At 42.3% G+C, this 26,585-nt stretch overlaps 1 protein-coding gene across 1 annotated transcript in view; it reads left to right on the top strand.

The window, feature by feature from the left end:
• The window catches only part of LOC126458192 (RNA polymerase-associated protein RTF1 homolog), a 125,573-nt gene that overhangs the window by 12,234 nt on the left and 86,754 nt on the right, over positions 1-26,585 (top strand). Inside the window, exons 5-6 of the mRNA XM_050095075.1 lie at positions 7,974-8,232; positions 11,241-11,333. Coding sequence (XP_049951032.1) covers positions 7,974-8,232; positions 11,241-11,333 — 352 coding nt within the window. The remainder of the gene's footprint in view (positions 1-7,973; positions 8,233-11,240; positions 11,334-26,585) is intronic.

Here is a 26,585-nt window from a genome sequence, read left to right as displayed (position 1 = left end):
CTCTTCCTTTTGACGCGTAACAGGTGACTGAGTAATGCGTAATTCCCAGCCCCGGGTCAACAGGTAGGGTTCGCATGTACCCCCTGGTACAGGCCAGGCCCAGGGAGGGGTGATTGCCTGAGCGGCAACCTACCCAAATTGCTGATTGGTCCCACTGTCAGATGTTCGGGAGGTGTGACGTGAGGTGTGAACAATCATCTAAGGTGGGTGCATCCCTTGTTAAGGGATCTCCCAGTTGGAAGGAGCGCACCATCAGAGACGCTGGGAATCATAGGAGATTTTCTCACAATGAGTCAGTCATCTTCCCAATCAGTGTCTACAAAACGTAAATATCATGAGGTTAATGATTCGATGACCCTTCCTGCTGCACCACGGTTCCTCCTGGTCTCACGTTCTGAAGACAGTCAGTCCTTCCCCACGGTAAATCCGCTTATTATTCAGAAAGGTGTTGATGCAATTGCTGGCCCTGTGAAATCCTGCTCTCGTTTACAGAATGGCACTTTGCTTTTGGAGACTGCACAACTGCTGCTTGCCGCCTCACTTCTCCATGGCTACCCTTTTTGTGTTGAGGCCCATAGAACTTCGAATTCTTCCCGTGGTGTAATTTACACCAGGCTGCTCGACGGTCTAACCCAGGCTGAAATCCAATCTTACTTCTCAGATCAGGTGTCATTGCCTTCCATTGTGTAATGAAAAAGGTAGATTCCTCCTTAATGCCCACCCACACTCTTTTCCTCACCTTTGATAGAGTGGTGCTGCTGTCCAAGATCAAAGCAGGCCGTACATTCTGAACCAATGCACTACTGCTGGTGTCATTGTGTCAACCACACTAGAACGTCTTGTCGACATCCAGCCAAATGTGTAACCTGTGGTAGGGATGCAAACGAGGGCGATTGTCCGCCTCCTTCTCCCCGCTATATCAACTGCAATGGTGACCATGCCGCCTCCTCTTGGGATTGTCTCGTGTATCTTGATGAGCCAGTTGTCCAAGAGATTCGGGTAAAGGAAAAAGTGCCTTACCAAGTAGCTCGCAAGTTACTGGCTATCTCCCGTCTGGCACCTATAGTTCTTGTTACCCCTCACTCCATGAAGGACATGGCCACGCAGGCATGTGTCCTCAAATTCAGCTCTGCGGTTGTGAAATCGCACAGTGTCAAGGTAGCATCGCCATCCCCCACCCCCCCATTCCACTGTCCAACAAACTAACTCTCGCCTCAAGGGGCGAAGCCACCAGCTATACAACCAGTAGGCAGGAAAGGACAGGAGGAGTACTCCCATGAACTGTTTTTCAGTGTTGGACTCTACCGACTGTCTGCACAAGCAAGCCGATGCTTCTGTGGACCTTAGGGAGCAGGAACCTTCTGCTTCTGTGCCCTGTAGCCTGTAGTAGTGACGCTACGCTGGCTGTCACTCGGCGGCTGCAGAGTTGACACCCTACATCTCTTCCTCCTCATGACTGTCCTCCAATGGATCATACGTGACCGTCGGCCCCACAAAGAGGATTTATGGCTGCATTTAGCATCGTAGCATCCCTTGTACTCTGCCTTCAGGAAACGAAATTGCGTCCTCACGACCACTTTGAGCTTTCACATTACTTACTGATTCATTTTAACCTTCCCCCTGAGGTCGGCATTCTATCTCGTGGGGGCGTCATGCCGCTCATACGGTATGACATTCATAGTCAACCCATCTCCCTGACTACCTGTCTTCAAGCGGTTACAGTTTGCCTTTTCCTTCCCCGCCTGACTTTTGCCCTCTGTACCATTTATGTACCTCCGTCATTCGATGTTACCAGGGCAGACTTCCTTCAGCTTATTGGGCAGCTACCTCCCCCATTTTTGCTACTTGGTGACTTCAATGCGTATCGTACCCTTTGGGGTTCTCCCAGGACCTGTCAGAGAGGTGCCCTCTTGGCTGACCTTCTTAATCAAGTCAACCTCTTCTGCCTTAACACTGGAGCACCCACTTTCCTTTCAGGCTCCTCACACACCTATTCCCATTTGGACCTATCCTTTTGCATTGCACTGCCCAGCTTGCCCATCATATTGAGCGGTCCATTTTTTCAGACACCTACTCGAGCGACTATTTCCCGTGTGCTCTCCATTTGCTTACTCCTCCCACATCCATGTGCATGCCCAAATGGCAGCTTACTAATGCTGGCTGGCAGCTTTTCTCCTCCCTGGCGACCTTCGAAGAACAAGATTTCTCCAGTTGTGATGACCAGATGGACTATCTCACCAACGTTATCCTTAGTGCTGCAGAATGTTCCATTCCTCGCACTTCCTCTTTATCACGTTGTATCCCAGTCCCTTGGTGGACTGAGGCAAGCCATGATGAAATCCACACACGGAGTCATGATCTCCATGTTATTAACGGTCATCCTATGTTGGCAAACTGCGTTGATTATAAACAGATGTGTGCAAAGTGTCATCGTGTTCTTCGGGATAGCAAACGAGCTAACTGGATTTCATTCACTAGTTCTTTTAACAGTTCCACCCCTTCCTCTGTCATGTGGGCCAACCTCCAACAGCTCTCTTGGACCAAGATCCATTCCCCCATTTCTGGCTTCACAGTAGCAGACGGTTATTGTGGACTCTGTTGCTATCTCCAACACCTTGAGCCATCATTTTGCTGAAGTTTCGAGCTCTTTCTATTGTCACCCTGCCTTCCTCCATCAGAAACGAGCAGAGGAGGCTTGGGTGATACCCTATTCTTCTCTGAATTGTGTGTGCTACAATGCCGCCTTTACTATGAGGGAGCTAGATCATGCTCTCACTTCATCCCGATCCGCTGCCCCAGGGCCGGACGCCATCCACATTCAGATGTTGCAGCACCTTTCTCTTGCAGGCACTTTCTGCTTAACACGAACAACTGCATCTGGGCAGAAGGCACATTTTCCAGACGCTGGTGTGAAGCCATCGCCATACCCATACCTAAGCCTGCTAAACCCATACCTAAGCCTGGTAAGGACAAAAACCTTCCTTCTAGCTACCACCCCATCTCTCTCACCAGCTGTGTTTGCAAGTTGATGGAATGTATCCCAGCTGTTATGGTGGCTCGAGTCTCGCAATTTACTGACAAATGCACAATGTGGATTTAGAGTGTGGCGTTCTACAGTTGACCATCTCGTTGCTTTGTCCACCCATGTCATGAATGATTTTCTGCGGAAATCCCAGACTATGGCCATGTTTTTTGATTTGGAGAAGGCCTACGACACCTGCTGGAGAACTGGCATCCTGTACACTTTACAAGTGGGGCTTCCGTGGGCGCCTGCCCTGTTTCCTTCAGGCATTTTTAAAAGATAGAGTTTTCAGGGTGCATGTGGGTTCTGCCTTGGCAGACACTTTTATCCAGGAAAATGGTGTGCCTCAGGGTTCTGCTCTGAGTGTCGTCGTCTTTGCTATCACCATTAACCCTATCATGGCCTGTCTCCCACTAGGCATCTCCAGCTCCCTTTTTGTTGACGATTTTTGCCATCTATTGTAGTTCTCAACGGCCCTGTCTCACTGAGTGGTGTCTTCAGCACTGTCTTGATCGCCTTTACTCCTGGAGCATCAATAGTGGCTTTCACTTTTCCACTGACAAAACCGTCAGTATGAATTTTTGGTGACGCAAGTGGTTTCTCCCACCATCTTTACATCTTGGGCCTGTTGCCCTTCCATTTGTTGATACTATGAAACTCTGGGGCTCATGCTCAATAGGAAACTCCCTTCGTTCCCCCATGTATCTTACCTGGCAGCCCGCTGTAAGTGGTTCCTCAATGTCCTACATGTTCTCAATGATACTTCCTGGGGGCACCAATCGAACCACCCTCCTATGTTTGTACCGGTCCCTTGTCCGTTTGAAACTCGGCTATGGGTGCTTTGTGTATGCGTCTGCACGCCGTTCCCTCTTACGCTGTCTCAACACTATCCACCAACATGGCATCCATTTGGCCACAGGCACATTTTACGCCAGCCTGTTAGAGAGTCTGTATGCTGAAGCTGTTGGACTACCACTGTCCTACTGCCGTGACTTTCTCCTCAGCATGCCATTTGTCTGCTAAGTGTGGCCACCCATCATATGCCTGCTTCTTTGATGATTCCTTTGATCATCAGTATCGGGCTTGTTCTTCTCTGTTACCTCCTGGATCCTGTTTTTGGCACTTGCTACGGCAGCTTAACTTCACACCACCTGCACCTTTCCTGGGGGTGTGAACCCTTCACCACCTTGGCTTCATGAAGCGGCCCATGTTAACCTTGGCCTTCATTCACTTCCTAAAGACACTACTCCAGCCTCGGTCTATCACCTTCAGTTTCACGGCCTTACCATGGAACTTCACGATAGTACCTTTGTATACACTGATGGCTCTCAGATTGGCTGTGAGGTCAGCTGTACCTTCGTCATTGGCACCTGTGTTTTTCAATACCGGATTCTGGCAGCTTCCTCAGTATTTACAGCCAAGCTCTTCACCTTGTATCAGGCCATGGAGTACATCCGGAGACACAACCTTTTCAATTGTGTCCTCCGCTCAGACTCACTCTGTGCCCTTCAAAGTCTATGTGCACTGTATACTGCCCATCCCTTAGTGCAGCGAGTCCAAGCAAACTGTCAACTGCTTACTCTTGGTTGAGCCAGTGTCATGTTTCTGTGGGTTCCTTGTCATGTTGGTCTGCCAGGGAATGAGGCTGCTGCCAAAGCTGCAGTCCTCATACCTTAGCGTGCAAGTACCTATATTCCCTCCGATGATCTCTGTGTTGCCGTCTGTCAGGAGGTGGAGTCCTTTTGGCATCACCAGTGGTCCTCCCTTCACGGGAATAAGCTCCGGCTTATTAAGCCTCTCCCAGCGGCTTGGATAACCTCCTCTCGGCCCTTCTGCTGGGAGGAGGTTATTTTAACTCTGTTGTGTATTGGGCACTGCCTTTTTAGCCATTGTCATTTGCTAAGTGTCGCTACCCGGCCACTTTGTACACATCATACTTAAGTTTTAACTGTTGGCCACTTCCTGTTGGACTGCCCACTTTTTAATCTTTTACGTTCCCATTTGGATTTGCTGTCTGAGTTATCAACCGTTTTAGCAAATGGCACGCGGGCTGTCGACCGCGTCGTACTTTTTATCCACCAAAGAAATATGGTGAAGGCCATTTAATTTTTAGTTTTGGACCTCCGTTTCTGTATTGCGTTTTTTTAGCCCTTTTTCCATGTGCCTGTTTTTAGCTGTTTTCTATTATGTCCATTGGGACTGACATTTAGTTATTTTTTAACTCCCCTCTGTTTTTGTTTTCTATAGTTTTGACTTGGTCATGTATGACCCCAGTTGTTTTTGTGCCCTAAAGCAAAACAAAACCAAACTACCTAGCTTCCTCAGAATGTACTCCTGGTGTTTTCCACACACCCACTTGTGGTTAGTACACAGACCATAATTTAGGATCAACAAAAATAATTTGTTGCCCTCAGTGTCTCTTCATGTCAGTTCTTCGGGAGTATGAGGATGCTACCATAATTTACACTGGTGAACTTAAAACCCTGGATAATTAAGTCTCCTGCTGGTTGGTAACATCATTTGTTGCCGGGAACGTGCAGTGTTTTCACACCAGAGCTACGGCCATGAGCAGAGACCTACATTTTGTTAGAGATACCTCCCTCAACTACATTCTAATTTATAGTGGATCAGTGAGTGATATCCAGGCTATTGGTAGATGGTGCTCTCATCTCTGTCTGATGACATTCCTCTGTACTGCTTGTGCTGCATGTCTTAGTTGTCTTTTCTGAGTCCCAAGTCACGGTTACATCAGGGGATGAATTGGTCAACCATTTGAGTACTGAAGCGATTACTTGCCCAACAATTGTTTTGACAATCACAGTTGGTGATTTTTCAGAGCAAAAAAGACCTCTATCTTACTTGGAGATGGAACAAAATCTGGTGTGCTGCCACTGCATGGTGCTCCTCCTTCATTTTCTCCCAGAAGTAGTTCATTCTGTGCCAACTCTCGATGGGTCATATGAGATTAATGCATAGTTTTATTTTATGTGATAGGCCATCCCTTGTGGATGTGGAACCTTACAGATAGGTCACAGCCTGGTGAAATGTCCCCTCCTTCTGGCTCTCTGTGTTAAGCAAACTGTTGCAGACTTTTTGCTTCCAATATTGGTGAATGAATAGAGTTCTGTTTTCAGTTTTCTCCATGTAAGCTGTGTTTATACTTGGATATAACCTTTTAAACTGTTGTAGGGTTGTGGGCAGAGTGCTTCGGGTTAAGGTGTCTACTGCTGCTTGCTGGATCTCGGGGCCATTGACCCTACCTCCTTCGCCACGTGCCTTCATCATCCCTCTTCTCGCGTTTTAATTGCTTTTAGATGCAGTTAACCCTCATTTTTATGCTGCACTCTAATTTCAGTTTTAAGGGAAGCACTCTAGTAATAGTGTTTGTACTTCCTCCTCTATAATGGATTGGGTCAGGATGGCTGTGATAGGAATGGCCTCCATCACATGCAGAGTTCTGGGGGCACTTGCCTAGCACTCACACTCCTGCTGACCTTATTGCTTCTCTCGGCTTATTTTATTATTGTAGGTCCAACTGACAGCCATTAAATTTCTAGCCTTCTCATTTTAGCTGTTACAAATCTCCCAGCTAGAAGGCATTCTTGATGCCATTACTGTAGTTGCCCTTAATTGGGTTGGCGGGAGTCAGATGCTGGTGGGGTTTCTCTCACCACAGATGAGCCCTCGGAGACCCTTCACCTGCTCTTACTATTACTGGCCTGACACATTTTTTGATTCTCTTCAAATTATGTTCGCTCTGGCATCGGTATTGCTTTCAGTGCCTAGATTATACCAATCGTTCACACTTTCATATTTCAGTCAAGTTTATCTCTGATGATGTCCAACTCCAGATGAACTCTCTCTTGACAGATGATCTGATGACCTTGTTGTTTACCCCCTTAAACGGCCCCCCCCCCCCCACCCCCCGTCGCCAGCCCAGCCAATTAACCAACAGCTATACACATGGTATTTTGATGAACCAGTTACATGGAAGTTGTCCCTTCACTACATGTTAATTATTAAGCTGCAATACTGCCTATTCTGACGTCCAGGCAGGAAAGTTATGTGAATAAAAATTAACTGGGCATGCACAAGTTGTAAAGGCCACTGTGATTGCAATAGTGTGTTTATGTACCAGTTCATAGAACCGGATAGCAGAAGCAGTGTTGATATACACACATATATATACATACATCCCTAGGTCTCTCTCTCTCTCTCTCTCTCTCTCTCTCTCTCTCTCTCTCTCTCTCTAAAATTGCTAATCAGGGAAAAGTCAAGAAAGAGAAATAAAAAGGAAAAAGAGACACCTATGTCCCTTCTTTAACTTTTCTCCCGTTTTGTGTTTTATCTATTTACAAGGAAATACTTTTTACTTCCAAATACAAAATATATAAAGCACATTTTGTTTTCACTTGTCATGCTCCTACAGTTGTTTCAGTTTCAGCAATTAGCATGTATATTCTAGTATCCTGACCACGACTTGTAACAATATATAACTTTCTTGAGGAAATACAGGATACCTAAGGAGAAAATAATATCATTTCTTTAAACACCTTAACAGCTTTCCGCAGAAAAGTGCGAGTCAATTTACATGCTAATTGCTGAAACTGAAACAACTGTAGGAGCATGACAAGTGAAAACAAAATGTGCTTTATATATTTTGTATTTGGAAGTAAAAAGTATTTCCTTGTAAATAGATAAAACACATAGCTACTGGAACAAAGGAAATCTGTATACTATTGATCAGATGAGATATGAGGTTTAAACAGTGGTTCTCAAGACTAAGTCCAGGGTATAAAGAATAACATACTTTAAGGGTCTCCCTTTGTTTTTAATTATGTCTTGTGTGAGGTGCTTAATTTGGCAGTTATTTGGTGGTTATAAAATTAAGATAACTATGACAGAAGATCAGTATCAGTGTTTTTGTACATAATTATTGATTGTATTTCAGAGGAGAAGGAGAAGCAGCAACGTATTGAGCAGGAAAAGCGGAAAGAAGAGGAGAAAGAAGTTACTGAAGAGCAGGAAGAGGATGGCGAACAACCCGAGGAAAAATCCAGTAGCTCTAAAACCAAGCTAAAAGCCTCTGAAGTGTACACTGATGACAGTGGGTCAGACAGTGAGAAGTCTGAGAAGGAAGAAACTCAAAGGAGAAGCAGGAGTAGTAGTAGCAGCTCTCGGAGCAGTAGTGACTCGGAATCTGACAAGAAGTGAGTAGTTTTCTGATACTGTATACATTGACAGTCATTAGTTGCTGGTCTATAACTAAAAGCAGCTTATATAAATTGCATTTTTGTGTATCAGGTTTCTATACTGGGTGGTGCTTCCTTTAACTGCTTTTCCGTTTTGACTCGCACTTTTCTGCAGAAAGCTGTTAAGGTGTTAAAAGAAATGATATTATTTTCTTCTTAGGTATCCTGTATTTCCTCAAGAAAGTTATATATTGTTAAAAGTCGTGGTCAGGATACTAGAATATACATGCTAATTGCTGAAACTGAAACAACTGTAGGAGCATGACAAGTGAAAACAAAATGTGCTTTATATATTTTGTATTTGGAAGTAAAAAGTATTTCCTTGTAAATAGATAAAACACAAAAAGGGAGAAAAGTTAAAGAAGGGAGATAAGTAAAGTATGAACAGAAAATTTGCTGCAATTGCAGGCCAGGAGATTACAGTAGTTGAGATTCTAATTCTGAATAGTTGTAGAAAACCTAAAACTGTTGATAAGTGAAAAATGAGATCATAAAACGAGAAAGAACTTTAAGGTAAACATAGAAATGAAGGATAATGTGATGGCAGTAAATAAATAAACAGAAAAAAAGGACAAGGGAACATGGGAAAAACAGTTAAAAAGATAAAAAAGACCACTTACATGGTGAAAGGTGGGGTTGGCTTGAGTAGAATTGATGAGGGGCAAGTACCTGCTGAAGGGCTAGTTCTCATAACTCAATAGCATGTATCACAAAAATGGTCAGCTATTAGATATTGGGTTTAAACATAATTCATTCTTCAAGTTAAATAATATTATGATCATTAAATAATATTATGATAAATTGGTTCTCACCACATAGAGGAGGCATTAAGTGCTAGATGGGAACATGAAAACAAGACTGTTGAAATTCAAGCTATCACAGGCCAACCTTTCAGTGACATAAATTATAATTGGGGTGATATGAAATGATGTATTGGTGCGTACTTGGAAGTTGCCACAGTACCAAATGAGTATGTTTCAGTAATTGTGTGAATAAGTACTACTGGAGGTAAGAGGGTTGATTTAGATTCAAAACTTCGTTATCATAGTTGTGAACAATACTAAGTAATTAGGGTCATACTATTCTCATACTTTAGAATATTTTTAGTGGAGTTAGGTTGGGACAGGATGACGTGAGAGATAAGTTCAATATAGATAATTTTATGAAATTAAATAGTTAGAGTACTATTTAGTAAGTGTGCTTTTATCTCTCTGAAAGCCCAAGTCTCCAGGGAACTAACATTTATAATTTAGGAGACAAGGAGGGCACCCGTTGAATAGAAGTGCTGAGTCATCTAAAGACACACACAAAAGACAATGAAAACTTCGTTAGCTTTCAGAATAAATCCTTTGCCAAGCTAGAGTGCAAATGTTGGAGAGCCTTTGACGTGTGATTTGGAATGGATGAGAATAAGTGAAAATTAAAATGTTATTGTTGATGGGCTTAATTTGAACATACCAAGAATGATGACATCCAAGTAGTTGATGTAAAGAAAAGTCAAATGAGGAAGTATTTTATAAATGTGTGTGTAATGCTGAAGAAAATACAAGTGATAGTGTTGAGAAACATTTTACATCTTTTCACACAGAATTTATCATACCTTACAATTACCATTGTATGGAAATGCGGTGATGTTAAGAATGACTGACAAAGGCAAATCAAATAAAGTCAAGAAACCTTCCTAGTAATTGTGGGCCTTGAAAAAGTCTTCGACAAAGTAAGATGGAATAAAATGTTCACAATCCTTAGAAAAATTTGTATAAAGAACAGAGCCAGACAAACCTTCTAGAAGGTCTACAAAATCTGATTGCATTGTTAATGTGATCGATGAAACCATATTCCATACTAACTGATTCAGCTCCTTTCCTTAAGAAAGCATCAAGAAAAATTACTATACAGGGTGATTCAAAAAGAATACCACAACTTTAAAAATGTGTATTTAGTGAAAGAAACATAATACAACCTTCTGTTATACATCATTACAAAGAGTATTTAAAAAGTTTTTTTTTTCACTCAAAAACAAGTTCAGATATGTTCAATATGGCCCCCTCCAGACACTCGAGCAATATCAAACCGATACTCCAACTCGTTCCACACAGGGCTTCTTGGAGGCCAGGTGATGAAGTGCTCTGTCACGGGCTGCCTGGCGGCCGATCCATCGCCTCGGGTAGTTGACGTTCAGGTAGTTACGGACAGATAAGTGCCAATGTGGTGGCGCTCCATCCTGCTGAAATATGAATTATTGTGCTTCTTGTTCGAGCTGAGGGAACAGCCAATTCTCTAACATCTCCAGATACTGTAGTCCAGCTTTCTGTTGAGCGGTCGCCATCTTAGCATCAACTGACGCTGACGCCTAGTCAACAGCGCCTCAAGCGAACAAATGTACAACTAAATGAAACTTTATAGCTCCCTTAATTCGCCGACAGATAGTGCTTAGCTCTGCCTTTTGTCGTTGCAGAGTTTTAAATTCCTAAAGTTGTGGTATTCTTTTTGAATCACCCTGTATAATAATTTATATTACTATAAGTAAATTGCTGCAGACAGTCTAAAATAACAAGCACTTCAGTCAAACCACAGTGAAACATCGTAGGACAAACCACATGGATATACAGTATACATGCAAAACCCTCAAACTTTTGTGGAGAATTTTGCAGCACCTCATAATAGACTGAACTACACCACACCGTGTGAAAAAGCATATCACTTATGATCAATTCTTCTGTCACATCAGTGTTTTGGAACTCTGCAGTTGTGCATTTGTTAAGCTGCGAAATGGAAGTAAAAACACTTACTGCTGAAAATTGCGCGCGCGCGCCCACACACACACACACACACACACACACACACACACAATTTACATGTATGAGACAATCTTTTTATTTTTAACTGTATCATGTTTCTATAAGTCATTTTTAGTATACTGTACCTATTTATGTCTATGCTTATACGTAATTCAATGGTTTTAGGTCAGTATCCAGTACAAAAACGAAGAAAGTTAACTTTGTAACCAAAAAAGAAGACTTAAGTAAAATAAGGTTATCCAGGCATAAGATGGAGAGGTACGTATTTAGTCTCAGCATGAACATAATTAAAGCCTGATGAGTGTCGTTGGTCTTCAAAACTTACTGCTGCATGAAACCTGTAATAGCTTACTTCTTATGTGCTGCTCTTCAGCTTAGCTCTGTTTATTATAGAAACCAAGCTTTTCTTTTCATATAAAAAGAAAAGGAAGGAACTGTATAGTTGCTCATAATTAAAGCATTGTTTGGTTGTTATATCCTACTCGAGATGCTGTTGTGCGTGAGCTGTCAAAAGTTGTAGTTGGGAAACATGTTTGTAATGTGTATTCAGATTAAGGAAAGTGAATGGAAGTCTGATATGTTGGGAGGATTCTGGGCTAGTGAACTGCACATTCTAATGTAAACACATTCCAGGTGTGTTTTCTTCTCATTCATTGTTATTGTCCTTAAAGTGGTTTTATTCTGTCCTCAGTCTTTCGCTTGCTTTTGCTGTTTAGTGTTAACATTTTCATCCTTATGCAGCAGTTACACCCAGTTTCCATTATCTCTTTTGAAAGTTCTAGTTTTTATCTGCCGATACTATTTATCTCTTATTGATACTTTCAGCTCTCGGGATAACTAATTCCTGATTACTATGGTGTATCACTAACCTGCCCCTCCCTCTGATGTGTGTTTTTCAGGCTTTTGTTGTATGTTGTTTGTTGTTGTTGTTGGTGGTGGTGGTCAGTATTCTGATACAGCTCTCCTCGATAGTCTATCCTGTGCAAGCCTTGTCACATCTGCATAACTGCTGCAACTTGCAGCAGTTTGAATCTGATTACAGCAGTCAAGCCTTGGTTCCCTTATTCGATTTCTATCATCTACACTTTGCTCCAGTACCTAATTGCCGATTCCTTGGTGTTTCAGGATGTGATGTGTCCTATCGGTTCATCTTTTGCTGTAGTAAAGGTGTGCCATAAGTGAAATGACATAGTTCCGGAGACTTCACTGGTCTCGTACGGATACGATTTTATGTTTATAGACTGAAGCAGTGAGTGATGCTGAGGTACTACTCCAGAACATGGAGCTCTTTGATGATTCTGTTTGTGTGTAAGGCAGAATTAAAGTAGACTGGAGCAGCAGTGAGAATTTGGGTTGAGGAGGGCGGCATGCCAGGATAATCAGTGCAGTTCCGTGAGCCACTGTGCCAAGGTGTCTTAGTGGCTACAACATTTACATAGTGAATACCCAGCTTCCATTTCTGGCCTCGGTACCAATTTTCACTTCTTTAGGTCCATGTAACTTGTGCCATAAATTTTGTTTTTTCTCCTGTTAGTACATCTTGCTTAGTTATGCAAACCACCCATCTGATCTTCAGCAGCACTGCATTTCTTTAGCTTTTATCCTCTTCATGTTTGTACTATTTGTCATCCACACTTCACTTCCATTTGAGGCTGCATTCCGTCAAATAACTCCATAAAAGACTTCCTAACATTTGAATTTATATTCATTCAGAAACAGTTTTCTTTCTAATGCCAGACTGTTTCTTGTGTATTCTTTTCTTCTTGCCCTGAAATGGAATCAACTTTCATTGGCGAAAATTCACAGATTGCAGTCAGGTTCAAATGTATCTACAGTTTACAGTGTAGTGACATTACGAAACAACACATTTGTTTTGTGCAAATGCAAATTGAAATAATAAAGAAATTGTTATTAACAAATAAATATGTGAATGCACCTCTCTCAAGCTGCTGAAGGTTGAAATATTTTTTTCGATCTAGGTTAGGTTAAGGAAAGGAAAGTGTATGTAATGAGTGTAGATAATAACTGATCTCTAAACAATTCTTGGACACCTCTTAATTTATGTAGTTCGTTTAAAGGCATTTTATAGACACGTAGTGGCAGACTAAGAAAGGAAGATTCAAAGTATTTGCTGTGGATAGTTAAGTATGTTGATTTTGACAGCAGCCAATAATGATTGAACATCTCATACAAATGTACTCTCTTGGCTTGAGTAGCAGTAACTATATGATTAGCCAGCAAACACGTGCTTAAGCTGCTATGACAACTGCACGCACATTGATGACTAAATCATTAGCAAATATGTCATTTTGCAAGGCGATACTTGCGTCAAAGGTTTCACGATTGTTTCGGTAGCTTGGAGGTTGCATTCCGACTTATAGTGCAAAGGTTCTCAGATTGAAACCCAGGTCACTTCTCAAGAATTCCAATTCCAGTGTGTCTACTGAGGATGACAAAGGGCAAACCCATCCTCAGAGTTAAATGATGAATCATTTAAGCTGAGCTTTTGCTTGGACACGAAATATTGTGCAGTAGTTAGAACTGAGGTTGAGTGTCTTCTGAAACTAACCAAAAGAAACCAGCCACTGACCTGAATCTTTTAACATAAAGATTTTATTTTGCAGGAAGCTTTCAGTTTTTGGTTGGAAATTTGTTTAAAATAGATTTAGCAGTAGTCTGCAGAGTTGTCCACAAGGTATTGGCTTGCATTGCCCCACTGAGGAAAGACTTCATCCAAATGCATATGGAAAAAATGACGTGACAATAACTCAGCATGGTTTTTATCAAATAGTGCATTTTACTGGTGTTTTAGGCACTGTTGGCTACACCCATATAACCATCCAATCTCCTGGTGGTGAAAGTGCAAAGATATTTAGCAACTGTTACAGGTGTTTTTGTTAAAACTTACAAGCAGTCTCGTAATGTAAATGGACACACACACACACACACACACACACACACACACACACACACACACACATAGGTTTAACTTTGACACTTTCGGAGCCAGTGGCTCTTCCTTCTGACAGAAGAGTTGAAGGGGAAGGAAGAGAGGTGAATGAAAAGGACTGGAGAGGTTTAAGTAAAGGGGTACAGTTTAGAAAAGTCACCTAGAACCCCAGGTCAGGGGAGACTTACCAGATGGGGTGAGTAGGAAAGACTGATTACTGGGGACTGCACTGGAAGAGATCTGAAAATCTGGAAGCTTAAAGGTGGAAAACAGAGTAATATGCAAGACAGAGATCACTACTAAAACACCATGCACAAGTTAATAAGAGTGGAAAATCTAACTGCATTTTGTCTAACAGAGGTGGGAGGGGGGACGACAAAAAATAGGCCATAAAATGAGAGGTAGAAAACTAAAATGGAGTGAAAAAAGGTGTAGTTACTGTGAAGAAAGGCTGAGATGAAAGGATGTAACGTAAATTAAGGCCAGGTGGGTGTTAAGAACCAAGGACAAGTTGTAACACTAGTTCCCACCTATGGAGTCCTGAGAAACTGGTGCCTGAGGGAAGAATCCAGATAGCGTGTATGGTGAGACAGGCACAGAGGTCATGGCTGTCATGTTGTAGAGCACACTCTGCAACAGGATATTGTGTGTTGCCGGTATACACCCTCTGCCAGTGCCCATTCATCCTGACTGATAACTATGTGGTAGTCTTGCCAATGTAAAAGGCTGAACAGTGTTTACATAACAGCTGGTATATGACGTGTTGTTTCTTAGGTGGCTCTCCCTTTGATAGTGTCCATTTTGCCAGTTACAGGACTGGAATAGATGGTGGTAGGAGGGTGCATAGGGCAAGTCTTGCAGCGGGTATGGTCACAGGGATAGGAGCTATGGGGTAGGGAAGTGGGTGCAGTAGCAGCATATGGTCTGACAAGGATATTATGGAGATGGGGAGGGGGGGGGGACACGAAAAGCTATTGTAAGTGTGCTGAGAAAAATCTCACACAGAATGAATCTTATTTCAGGACATGATTTTTAGGAAGTCATGGCTCTTACTGGGTGATAAGTGGTGTGCTCCAAGGGTGTTTTTTGGAAGGATCAGCAGTACCAGGATTGGATGTGATGGTCTGGGAAAACTGCTTTTGAATTAGCCTGTTGTGATAATTACATCCAGTGAAGGCTGAGGTGAGAGTGCTGGTGTATTACTGTAAAGAGTCTGCATCCGAACAAATATGTTTGCCTCGAGTGCCAAGGCTCCGAACATGCGATGTGGAAAGGTCGACAACTGTCAGAATGTAAGTACTGTTGTTTGTTAGTAGTTTTAATGTGGATGGAAGTGTGTAGCAGGCCTTTTGTGAGGATGAGATCAGCATCAAGGGAAGTGCCATGGGATTCTTAATAGGACCATGTTAAATCTAATTGGGGGAAGATACTTAGAGATTCCAGCCTCACTATTACTGCATATGGCAATGGTGTCGTATCTAAACCAAACCAGGGGCTGAAGGCTTATGGATCCAAGGAAAGCCCCTGCCAAGCGACCCATGAAAGGTTGGCGTAGGGAGGAGCCATTCTGGTTCCCATGGCCGTACCTTTGACCTGTTTGTATGTCTGCTGTCAGAGGTGAAGCAGTTGTTGGTAGGTATAAAGTTGATTAAGGTCAGAAGGATGTCATAGATTTGGAATCAGGCGGGTGTTGACTGAGGGAATATTGAGCAGCAGACAGACAATGTACATGGGGATATTGGTGTAGAGGGAGATGGCATCAGTGGTGACAAGCAAGGTGAGTGGTGGGACGGGCACGGATTTCAGGCGATCTAGGAAATGGATGGTATCTTTAATATGGAAGGGAAGTCTTTGTGCTATGGGTTGCAGGTGCTGATCAACTAAGTCAGACGTACATTTTGTGGGTGCTTTGAAGCCAGCAACTGTAGGATGGCCAGGATGATTGGGTTTGTGGATCACATAGGAAGAAGGTAAAAGTTGGGGGTGCATGGGTTGGGTGGGATAAGAAGATCTATGGACTGAGGTGTAAGTCCATGTGAGGTGCCCGAGATTTTTAGGAGGGACTGCAGGTCAGTTTAATCACAGGGATGGGATCTTGATGGCAGATGCTGTATGTAGAGGTGTCAGACAGCTGGCACAGACCTTCACTAGCATACTCCTGTCTGTCAAGTACCACAGTGGAAGAGCCATTGTCTGCTGGAAGGATAATGATGGCGTCATCAGCTTTTAGGGAACGTAGAGCCTGGAATTCTGTAGAAGACAGGTTAGTTGACATTATGTGTAAATAAAAAAAAGGTCCTTCACCAAAGCAGCATTGATAAATGCAGGTTTAGAGCTGAAAGTGAGACCCTTGGATATTACAGATGATTCAGGAGGGGAGTGTGCTTTAGACGAGAGTTACTGTACTGTTGTGACTGGTTCTTATGATTGAGTTATTACTGGTCTGGGAGGCAGTTGTGAAAGCTGTGGGATATTAAGGAGGTTGGCCAAGCTCGGTTTGTAGGAGAGCAGTGGTGGTTGATGGTGCAACTGTTTGGGAGGAAAAAGAAAAAAAGATAGGGGAAGGTCGTGAAAGGAGACAAAATTTTAAAAATTGATCAGACAGAAAGTCACAGGAGATAAAGAAATGCTGTGTAAAGGTCACATTTTTGTTTTTCTGGAATATCTAGAAAATTATGGTTTCTAGCAAAAATGTTTCCTAGTGCAAAATGGAATTATCTTAAAATTGCCTGCAAAAAAAAAGTCACATTCATTTTTTCTCTAGGACTAATAGTTTCGAAGTTGCAGGGGATTGAAAATCGCCGATTATTAAAAATCAAACAGTGGAAAGTCCAGGTTGGAATAGCATCAGTGTTGTGAAAAGGATAGATAGCTACTTGCCGTAAAGATGGCAAGTTGAGTTGCAGACAGGTACAACTAAAAGTGTTACACATTTGAGCTCTCGGACATGGTCCTTCAGAAAGGAGCACGCGCTCGCGCCCCCGCCCCTTCTTTGTTTTTCGTTCAGTTTGAAATACCTACATCTTGTAATTATAAAACTCTTCATCATTTTTTATGAATAATACAAGTCTTCTTGTTTCTAATAACATATTGGATGCAAAATTCCTGTTTTCATTTCACATGCGAATCCTTAATTATCAATGTTTTATGAAAGACTGTTCATAAAAGTTGCTTAAATTAAGAAAACATAACAATTTAATTTTTAAGGCAAAAACGAAAAACCAAATCCTCTTTATTTGGATTATCGTTTTAATACCAAAGAGGTAAATAAGTATCATAGAAAAATGAAAAACAATCATTTTCACATCATCGAGTACATCACACAAATGCTGCTTTTTTACGTTTGCTACTGTACCATTACAATATGAACCCAACAGAACTGATCTGGAGCCAAGTTGCGGGATTTGGCCTGAGAAGTAACGAGATTGTTAAGTTGCCAGACATACTGGAACTAATGCAAGCAGCTTTTTCACACGTCACTGCCGAACACTGGCGGGATGTAGAACAGCTCGTCATAAAACAAGGAGAGAAAATACGGCACCTGGTTGGCTTCGTGGACACTGTTGTTGATAGGCTCATTATCAACATAGTAGGTGACACTTCCAGAATTGAAATGTATTTATCAGATTCGGATAAGGAAAGGGCTAAGGGATTACCAGATGACTGACTGTAATTAATACCTTCAGTGGCTTCAGTATTCAACAGCACAGTGAAATCCCTGTAGATGCTTTTGCTTTACACACAGTTCCCTCAGAAAAATTACCCTATGTATAAGTTAGAAATTTTCATCACTCTTGTTTGTAATTAGAATACTGTGTCAGATAACGAGTGCATTTTATGCTTTCTTTGTGGCCACCTAAGAAGTTTGCGGTAGTGCTGGAGTTTCACCTAAGAAGTTTGCGGTAGTGCTGGAGTTTCTCGGAATACTGTTTCATTCTCTTTAAAAATTAAATGATGTTCAAAACTATATTGTTTCTTTGCTCATCTCTTTTTTACATCTTAACTGCAACTTCTCACATCATTGCAAGGTAGGTGGAGCATTGGCTGGCCAGTGCTGTACAAGTTTAATGTGCAGGTAAAGCTGTTGTCCCGCCTTATCGCTCAGTCTTTGTATGTGTAACACAGCATAAAACACATCCTTATGATCATACTTGACAGTACTGGTCACATCTTCGCTTGCAATCCACATGAAATGAAATCCAATGAGATTCCAGCAGTCGTGGAAGAATACATGGTGTAATGTTTACATAGGTTTATTGTTATGATGAACAGAGTATAGGTGCTATAGACCTTCAGATATTTCAACATAGGTCAAGCGGCTTGAACATGATCCATCAAACATATTCATACCCACCTTGGGAGAGGGGTATAGTATGGATGAATGGTAGGTGGCTTCACTCAGTGCAGTCCATCCTAGAAGTGCCAGCAGTTCCTGAATGGAAGAAATTTATGCATTCTACTAGTAACACAATTAATGGTGAGAGAAGTGCAGTAACTTTGTCATACATTAATTCACCACCAATTGACAACACAATTGCACAGCTTTACAGTGCACTGCCAATGATAGACAGCAATGAGATGCCACATTTATCAATCCAATCACTTTAACACCAATGCTACAGAAGTCATGACATCAAACTTACAGATTGTACGCTTGTCAGTCATTGTTTATAGGAACACATTTTACATAAAAGCCTGCTTAACAACTGCATTAAGTACTCATTTAATAAACTGAAATTGGTCATTGAAGTTATTTTGTCTACTCTGTACAGGAAACACTGCGGAGGTACAGCTTGTCTGTAAACTGAAAAGTGAGCAGCGCTTCTTGTGGGTTAGGTTGCTTATCCCAGAAGAACGCTAGTGCTGACGCACAGGATACTAAAAATGGATTTTCTCTCTAACAGTGCAGAACAGTGGACAGAGATTTGTGTAGATTCTGTCCATATGTGGTTCTTGCATTAGTATTATTTGTAGAAAATAACCACCAACCATGCATGTTTGCACATTGTGTTGCCACTGATTATAATGTGTGCTGCAGAGGATTGGTATAACTTTGTGAAACACCCTGTAGTAACATCTTGTGATACAGTGAGGCAGATAGTGAAGAACTGACGCCTAACTTTTCAGCTGTCGAGGAGGGGAGTGCATAACCACAACCTGGTGACCCACCTTTCCTTGCATTTCTACCTTCCACCAACATCCCTGCCACCCTGTTACACACCAGAACATAATTTATCCCCTCAAAATGATTCTAGTGCACTTAGAAGTCGTATTCACATTTAATACTTGTTCTTTACACACTTCATTTAACAGTAAAAAATTAATTTTATACCATTAAAACACTGGTTTTTGTAATATGTGATTTTTCCAATCCTGCAATGCAGAAATCTTTAGTCCTAGAGAAAAATGCATTTTTTGCAAAATTTAATGTGGTGTAATTTTGTACTGGGAATCATTTTCACCAGAAGCTGCAGTTTGAGTTATTCAAGAAAAACATGAAAAGCGACCATTAAATGTCCCCATCCCCACACCCATACCCAACCAGAGGGATTTTTAGTACGTTGTTCATGACACACCGCTACCACTGTAAAAAAAGTTTGTGGTTATGAGTTCCCTCCCACCTCAATTTTCCTTCATTGATTGGACTGTAGCTTCTGTATCCTCTGCCATCTCTGACAGAAAAACAATGTTGTTGACAAGCCTCAAAGTTTTAATTTTTGTTTCTCGAACTTTTTTGTTGTTGTTGTTGTTGTTGTGGTCTTCAGTCCTGAGACTGGTTTGATGCAGCTATCCAAGCTACTCTATCCTGTGCAAGCTTCTTCATCTCCCAGTACCTACTGCAGCCTACATCCTTCTGAATCTGCTTAGTATATTCATCTCTTGGTCTCCCTCTACGATTTTTACCCTCCACGCTGCCCTCCAGTACTAAATAGGTGATCCCTTGATGCCTCAGAACATGTCCTACCAACCGATCCCTTCTTCTAGTCAAGTTGTGCCACAAACTCCTCTTCTCCCCAATTCTATTCAATACTTCCTCATTAGTTGTGTGATCTACCCATCTAATTTTCAGCATTCTTCTGTAGCACCACATTTCGAAAGCTTCTATTCTCTTCTTGTCCAAACTATTTATCGTCCATGTTTCACTTCCATACGTGGCTACATTCCATACAAATACTTTCAGAACGACTTCCTGACACTTAAATCTATACTCGATGTTAACAAATTTCTCTTCTTCAGAAACGCTTTCCTTGCCATTGCCAGTCTACATTTTATATCCTCTCTACTCCGACCATCATCAGTTATTTTGCTCCCCAAATAGCAAAACTCCTTTACTACTTTAAGTGTCTCATTTCCTAATCTAATTCCCTCAGCATCACCCGATTTAATTCGACTACATTCCATTATCCTCGTTTTGCTTCTGTTGATGTTCATCTTATATCCTCCTTTCAAGACACTATCCATTCCGTTCAACTGCTCTTCCAAGTTCTTTGCTGTCTCTGACAGAATTACGATGTCATTGGCGAACCTCAAAGTTTTTATTTCTTCTCCATGGATTTTAATACCTACTCCAAATTTTTCTTTTCTTTCCTTCACTGCTTGCTCAATATACAGATTGAATAACATCAGGGAGAGGCTACAACCCTGTCTCACTCCCTTCCCAACCACTGCTTCCCTTTCATGCCCCTCGACTCTTATACCTGCCATCTGGTTTCTGTACAAATTGTAAATAGCCTTTCGCTCCCTATATTTTACCCGTGCCACCTTCAGAATTTGAAAGTGTGTGTTCCAGTCAACTGATCTTCCCCGAGGTCGGCTTCTACTAGTTTTTCCATTTGTCTGTTAAGAATTCGCGTTGGTATTTTGCAGCCGTGACTTATTAAACTGGTAGTTCGGTAATTTTCACATCTGTCAACACCTGCTTTCTTTGTGATTGGAATTATTATATTCTTCTTGAAGTATGAGGGCATTTCGCCTGTCTCATATATCTTGCTCACCAGATGGTAGAGTTTTGTCAGGACTGGCTCTCCCAAGGCTTTCAGTAGTTCTAATGGAATGTTGTCTACTCCCGGGGCCTTGTTTCGACTCAGGTCTTTCAGTGCTCTGTCAAACTCTTCACGCAGTATCGTATCTCCCATTTCATCTTCATCTACATCCTCTTCCATTTCCATAATATTGTCCTCAAGTACATCGCCCTTGTATAGACCCTCTATATACTCCTTCCACCTTTGTGCTTTCCCTTCTTTGCTTTGAATGGGTTTCCATCTGAGCTCTTGATATTCATACAAGTGGTTCTCTTTTCTCCAAAGGTCTCTTTAATTTTCCTGTAGGTGGTATCTATCTTACCCCTCATGAGATAAGCCTCTACATCCTTACATTTGTCCTCTAGCCATCCCTGCTTAGCCATTTTGCACTTCCTGTCGATCTCATTTTCGAGGCGTTGGTATTCCTTTTTGCCTGCTCCATTTACTGCATTTTTGTATTTTCTCCTTTCATCAATTAAATTCATTATCTCTTCTGTTACCCAAGGATTTGTAGCAGCCGTCGTCTTTTTACTTACTTTATCCTCTGCTGCCTTTACTACTTCATCCCTCAAAGCTATCCATTCTTCTTCTACTGCATTTCTTTCCCCCTTTCCTGTCAATTGTTCCTTATGCTCTCCTTGAAACTCTCTACAACCTCTGGTTTAGTCAGTTTATCCAGGTCCCATCTCCTTAAATTCCCACCTTTTTGCAGTTTCTTCAGTTTAAATCTACAGTTCATAACCAATAGATTGTGGCCAGAGTCCACATCTGCCCCTGGAAATGTCTTACAATTTAAAACCTGGTTCCTAAATCTCTGTCTTACCATTATATAATCTATCTGAAACCTGTCAGTATCCCCAGGCTTCTTCCATGTATACAACCTTCTTTTATGATTCTTGAACCAAGTGTTAGCTATGATTAAGTTGTGCTCTGTGTAAAATTCTACCAGGCGGCTTCCTCTTTCATTTCTTCCCCCCAATCCATATTCACCTCCTACGTTTCCTTCTCTCCCTTTTCCTACTACCGAATTCCAGTCACCCATGACTATTAAATTTTCGTCTCCCTTCACAATCTGAATAATTTCTTTTGTTTCATCATACTTTTGTTCAATTTATTCGTCATCTGCAGAGCTAGTTGGCATATAAACTTGTACTACTGTGGTAGGCGTGGGCTTCGTGTCTATCTTGGCCACAATAATGCGTTCACTATGCTGTCTGTAGTAGCTTACCCGCATTCCTACTTTTTTATTCATTATTAAACCTACTCCTGCATTACCCCTATTTGATTTTGTATTTATAACCCTGTATTCGCCTGACCAAAAGTCTTGCTCCTCCTGCCACCGAACTTCACTAATTCCCACTATATCTAACTTTAACCTATCCATTTCCATTTTTAAATTTTCTAACCTACCTGCCCGATTAGGGGATCTGACATTCCACGCTCCGATCCGTAGAACGCCAGTTTTCTTTCTCCTGATACCGACGTCCTCCTGAGTAGTCCCCGCCCGGAGATCCAAATGGGGGACTATTTTACGTCCAGAATATTTTACCCAAGAGGACGCCATCATCGTTTAACCATACAGTAAAGCTGCATGCCCTTGGGAAAAATTACAGCCGTAGTTTCCCCCTTTCTTTCAGCCGTTCGCAGTACCAGCACAGCAAGGCCGTTTTGGTTAGTGTTACAAGGCCAGATCAGTCAATCATCCAGACTGTTGCCCCTGCAACTACTGAAAAGGCTGCTGCCCCTCTTCAGGAACCATGCATTTGTCTGGCCTCTCAACAGATACCCGTCCGTTGTGGTTGCACCTACGGTACGGCTATCTGTATTGCTGAGGCACGCAAGCCTCCCCACCGACGGCGAGGTCCATGGTTCATGGGGGGGGAGGCTTTTATCTTTCCAAATTTCTCATTGGTTTCCTTTACTGTTTGCTCAATATGCAGGTGGAGTAACATAAGGGATAAGCTACAGTTCTGTATCACTCCACTCTCAACCACTGCTTCACTTTCATATCCTTCCACTCCTGTAACTGCAGCCTGGTTTCAATACAAGTTGTGACAACCTTTTGTACCCTTTGTTTCATCTTTGCTTGATTCCGAATTGCAAAGCTGCAGTAGCGCAATCAACAGTGCCAAAAGTTTCCTCTACATATTCATAATGCCATAAAAATACGCTTGCCTTTTTCGAACTTCACCTTGTATGATAAATTGTGATATCAGTAACGCAAGTATGTTTCTACATTTTTCAGAATGGAAACTGATCTACTCCAAGAATGATTTCTAGCAATAATTCCATTCTTTTGTAAATAATTTGTGTCAGTATTTTGCAACTATGGCTGATTAACATGACAAAATGTCTTGTCCATCATAACAATGAGTTACATTAAAGTATGTCCTCTTTGGGAATGATAATCAATGAAACTGTTCAATTTATTATGTATGCCAAAGTCCACTATGAGTTACAGGTGATAATATGAATCAGATGCATGAAATCTGTGCTGAAGAAGTTTAAAGAAATGTGCTGAAATTCGTAATCTCAACTTTTATTAGTAATTATAAGCTTTCTGGAGGCAGACATCTTCCAACAGACTGATGTTCAAAACCAGCTATAGAACATGCATATAAATCGGTCACTTAAGTATCATACTCGGTTTCACAACTTCAGTCAAATGGTTTAAGCACAGGCAAAATGTCTACTCTGTCATCTGCATCTGTAATAGACGTCCCACACAGCGGTCCACTTGCCAGCGTGTTACCCAGTCTACTATTGGTTAATGCAGTAGTATTTGGAAGTGTAGAAATAGTGACTACATTATCAGGACATTTTTCATGTTTTCATCTTTTTTTCAAAATATCACAGCAAAGAGCTTGCAATAGAAGAGATTTGTTTCACGGTATTGAAGATGTAGTAGTTATAGCTCTGAAAGTTTGAAGGAGGGGATATGGGCAGGTGTATTGCAGAGGGCAGCACACGAAGAGGATGGGAGACAAGAATAGGGAGGAAGTGATAGGAAACGGGGGGGTGGAAACTGTTGGGAGGAGGGTGTGGGGACAGTACGTTGCGGTAGGTTGAGGCTGGGATAATTTAGGGAGTGGAGAATGTGTTGTAAGGCTAACTCCTATCAGTGCAGTTCAGAAAAGCTTCTGGTGTAGGGGAGGATCCAGATAGTTCGGGTAGCGAAGCTGTCATTGAAATCAATCACGTTATGTTCAGCTGCAATGCGCTTGGTAGCCACAGCATATATTAAAAAAAAAAAAAAAAAAAAACAGTACAATGATAGCAAAAGAGCTGGTATGACACAGTGAAGAGGTACGATGAGCGTGTAACGACTGGAATAGGACGTGCTGGGTGGGTGGATTAGTGAGATGTTGTACCTGGGTCTTCCACAGGGATTTGACCCCTGTGGCAAGGGGCTGGGACTTGGAGTGGCATAGGGATGGACTAGGATGTTGGGTGGGTTAAAAGACCACCACCTCAGTTAGGGGTGAGAAGCATCTTGGGTAGGATGTCCCTCATTTCAAGGCATGATGATACATAATCAAAGCCCTGATTAAGGATGTTGTTCTGTTTTTCCAGTCTGGGGTGGTATTGGGCGACAAATGGGGCACTCCCTTGTAACTACTTCTTGGGGGTGGCAGGTAATTGGAGACACAGGCACAGGAGATCTATTTCTGGACTAGGTCTGGAGGATAGTGCCTGACTGTGAAGGCCTCTTTGAGATCCTCAGTATATGGGGCAAGGGAGTTCTTGTCACTGCAGATATGCAATCCCTGGGGGATTTTTTTGGTTTGGAAGAGATGACAGCTGTCTAAATACGGATACTGTCATTGATTGGCAAGTTTAATGTCCACAAAAGTCTGAACAGAGCCATCAGAGAGGCAGAGGTCAACATCCAGGAAGGTGGCATGCTGGGTTGAGGAGGGCCAGGTGAAGTGGGTGGAAGAGAAGGTGTTGAGGTTGTGAAGGAATGAAGACAAGAGTGTCTTGGCCCTGAGTCTAGTTCATGAATATATCATCAATGAACCTGAACCAGACAAGGGGTTTGGTATTTTGGGAGGCAAGGGAGGTCTCCTTTAGATATCCTATAAACAGGGTGACATAGGGTTCCATTCAGGTGCCCATGGTCATACCGAAGATTTGTTTGTATACCTTACCTTCAAAGGAGAGGTAGCTGTGAGTTAGAATAGAGTGAGTAAGGTGTATGAGGAATGAAGTAGTGGGTTTAGAGTTGGAAGGATGTTGAGAAATAGTATTCAATAGTTATGAGGCCATGGTCATGGGGATGTTGTTGTCAAGGGTATTAGCATCAACAGTGACTAATAGGGATCCAGGGTTGGGAATGGTGGAGAGAGGCATCACCATCCTTCTCCTCAGATCAACCTTTTAGTGGAATAAAGAACAACCATGCACAACCTCAAAACAAATGCTGACCTAATCATCCTACCTGCAGACAAAGGTTCCAGCACTGTTGTTATGAATTGCAGTGACTACCTGGTGGAAGGCATCTGCCAGTTATGCAGCTCCACCTACAAACTCTCCCAGAGTGATACCACCTCCGAAGTGCAACATAATATCCAGTGCCTACTTAAAGCCTCAGGCCATTCCCAGAACCTCTGCGCTGAATCCATTTCCCTCCTCACACCTACCGAGCGAGGTGGCGCAGTGGTTAGCACACTGGACTCGCATTCAGGAGGACGACGGTTCAATCCCGTGTCCGACCATCCTGATTTAGGTTTTCCGTGATTTCCCTAATCCGATGAGACCGATGACGTCACTGTTTGGTCTCTTCCCCCAAACAACCCAACCCAACCTCCTCACACCTATGAGACCTTGTGCACCCACCTTCCGCATACTCCCCAAAATCCACAAACCTAACAATCCTGGACACCCCATCATAGCTGGTTGTTGTGCCCCCACTTAAAGAATTTCGGCCCTCATTGACCTACACTTTCAACCAGCTACCTGTGATCTAGCCTTCCACATAAAAGAGACCAACTACTTCCTTCATCGATGCTGCACCATTCCCGTCCATTTACATCCTCGATACCTACTCATCACTGTTGATGCCACTTTCTTATACGCCAGCATACCTCGTGCCCATCATCTTAGTGCTATTGAGCACTACCTTTTTTAATGTCCTTCAGACTCCAAACCCACTACCCCATTCCTCATACACCTTAGTAACTTTATCTTGGTCCACAATTATTTCTCCTTTGAAGGGAAGGTATACAAACAGATATCCTATCTGCATACCTTCACAGCTTCAATCACTTCTCTCCCATCGGCTTCACTTGGTCCTTGTCAACCCTGTGTACCACCTACCTCGACCAACTCTTCCCTGATGGCTCCATCCATGCCTCTGTCCACATGAAACTGACCAACCAACAACAATACCAGCATTTCAACAGCTGTAATTCCTTTCACGCCAAAAAATCCCTTGCATACAGCCCGGCCACCCAGGTACGACAGATCTGCAGTGACAAGAACCCCACTTGCTCCATATGCTGATGGTCTCAGCAAGGCTTTCACAGACAAGGACTA

Source organism: Schistocerca serialis, chromosome 2, assembly GCF_023864345.2.
Source record: "Schistocerca serialis cubense isolate TAMUIC-IGC-003099 chromosome 2, iqSchSeri2.2, whole genome shotgun sequence".
Classification (NCBI taxonomy): domain Eukaryota; kingdom Metazoa; phylum Arthropoda; class Insecta; order Orthoptera; family Acrididae; genus Schistocerca; species Schistocerca serialis.
This window is presented reverse-complemented; position numbering and strand designations above follow the sequence as displayed.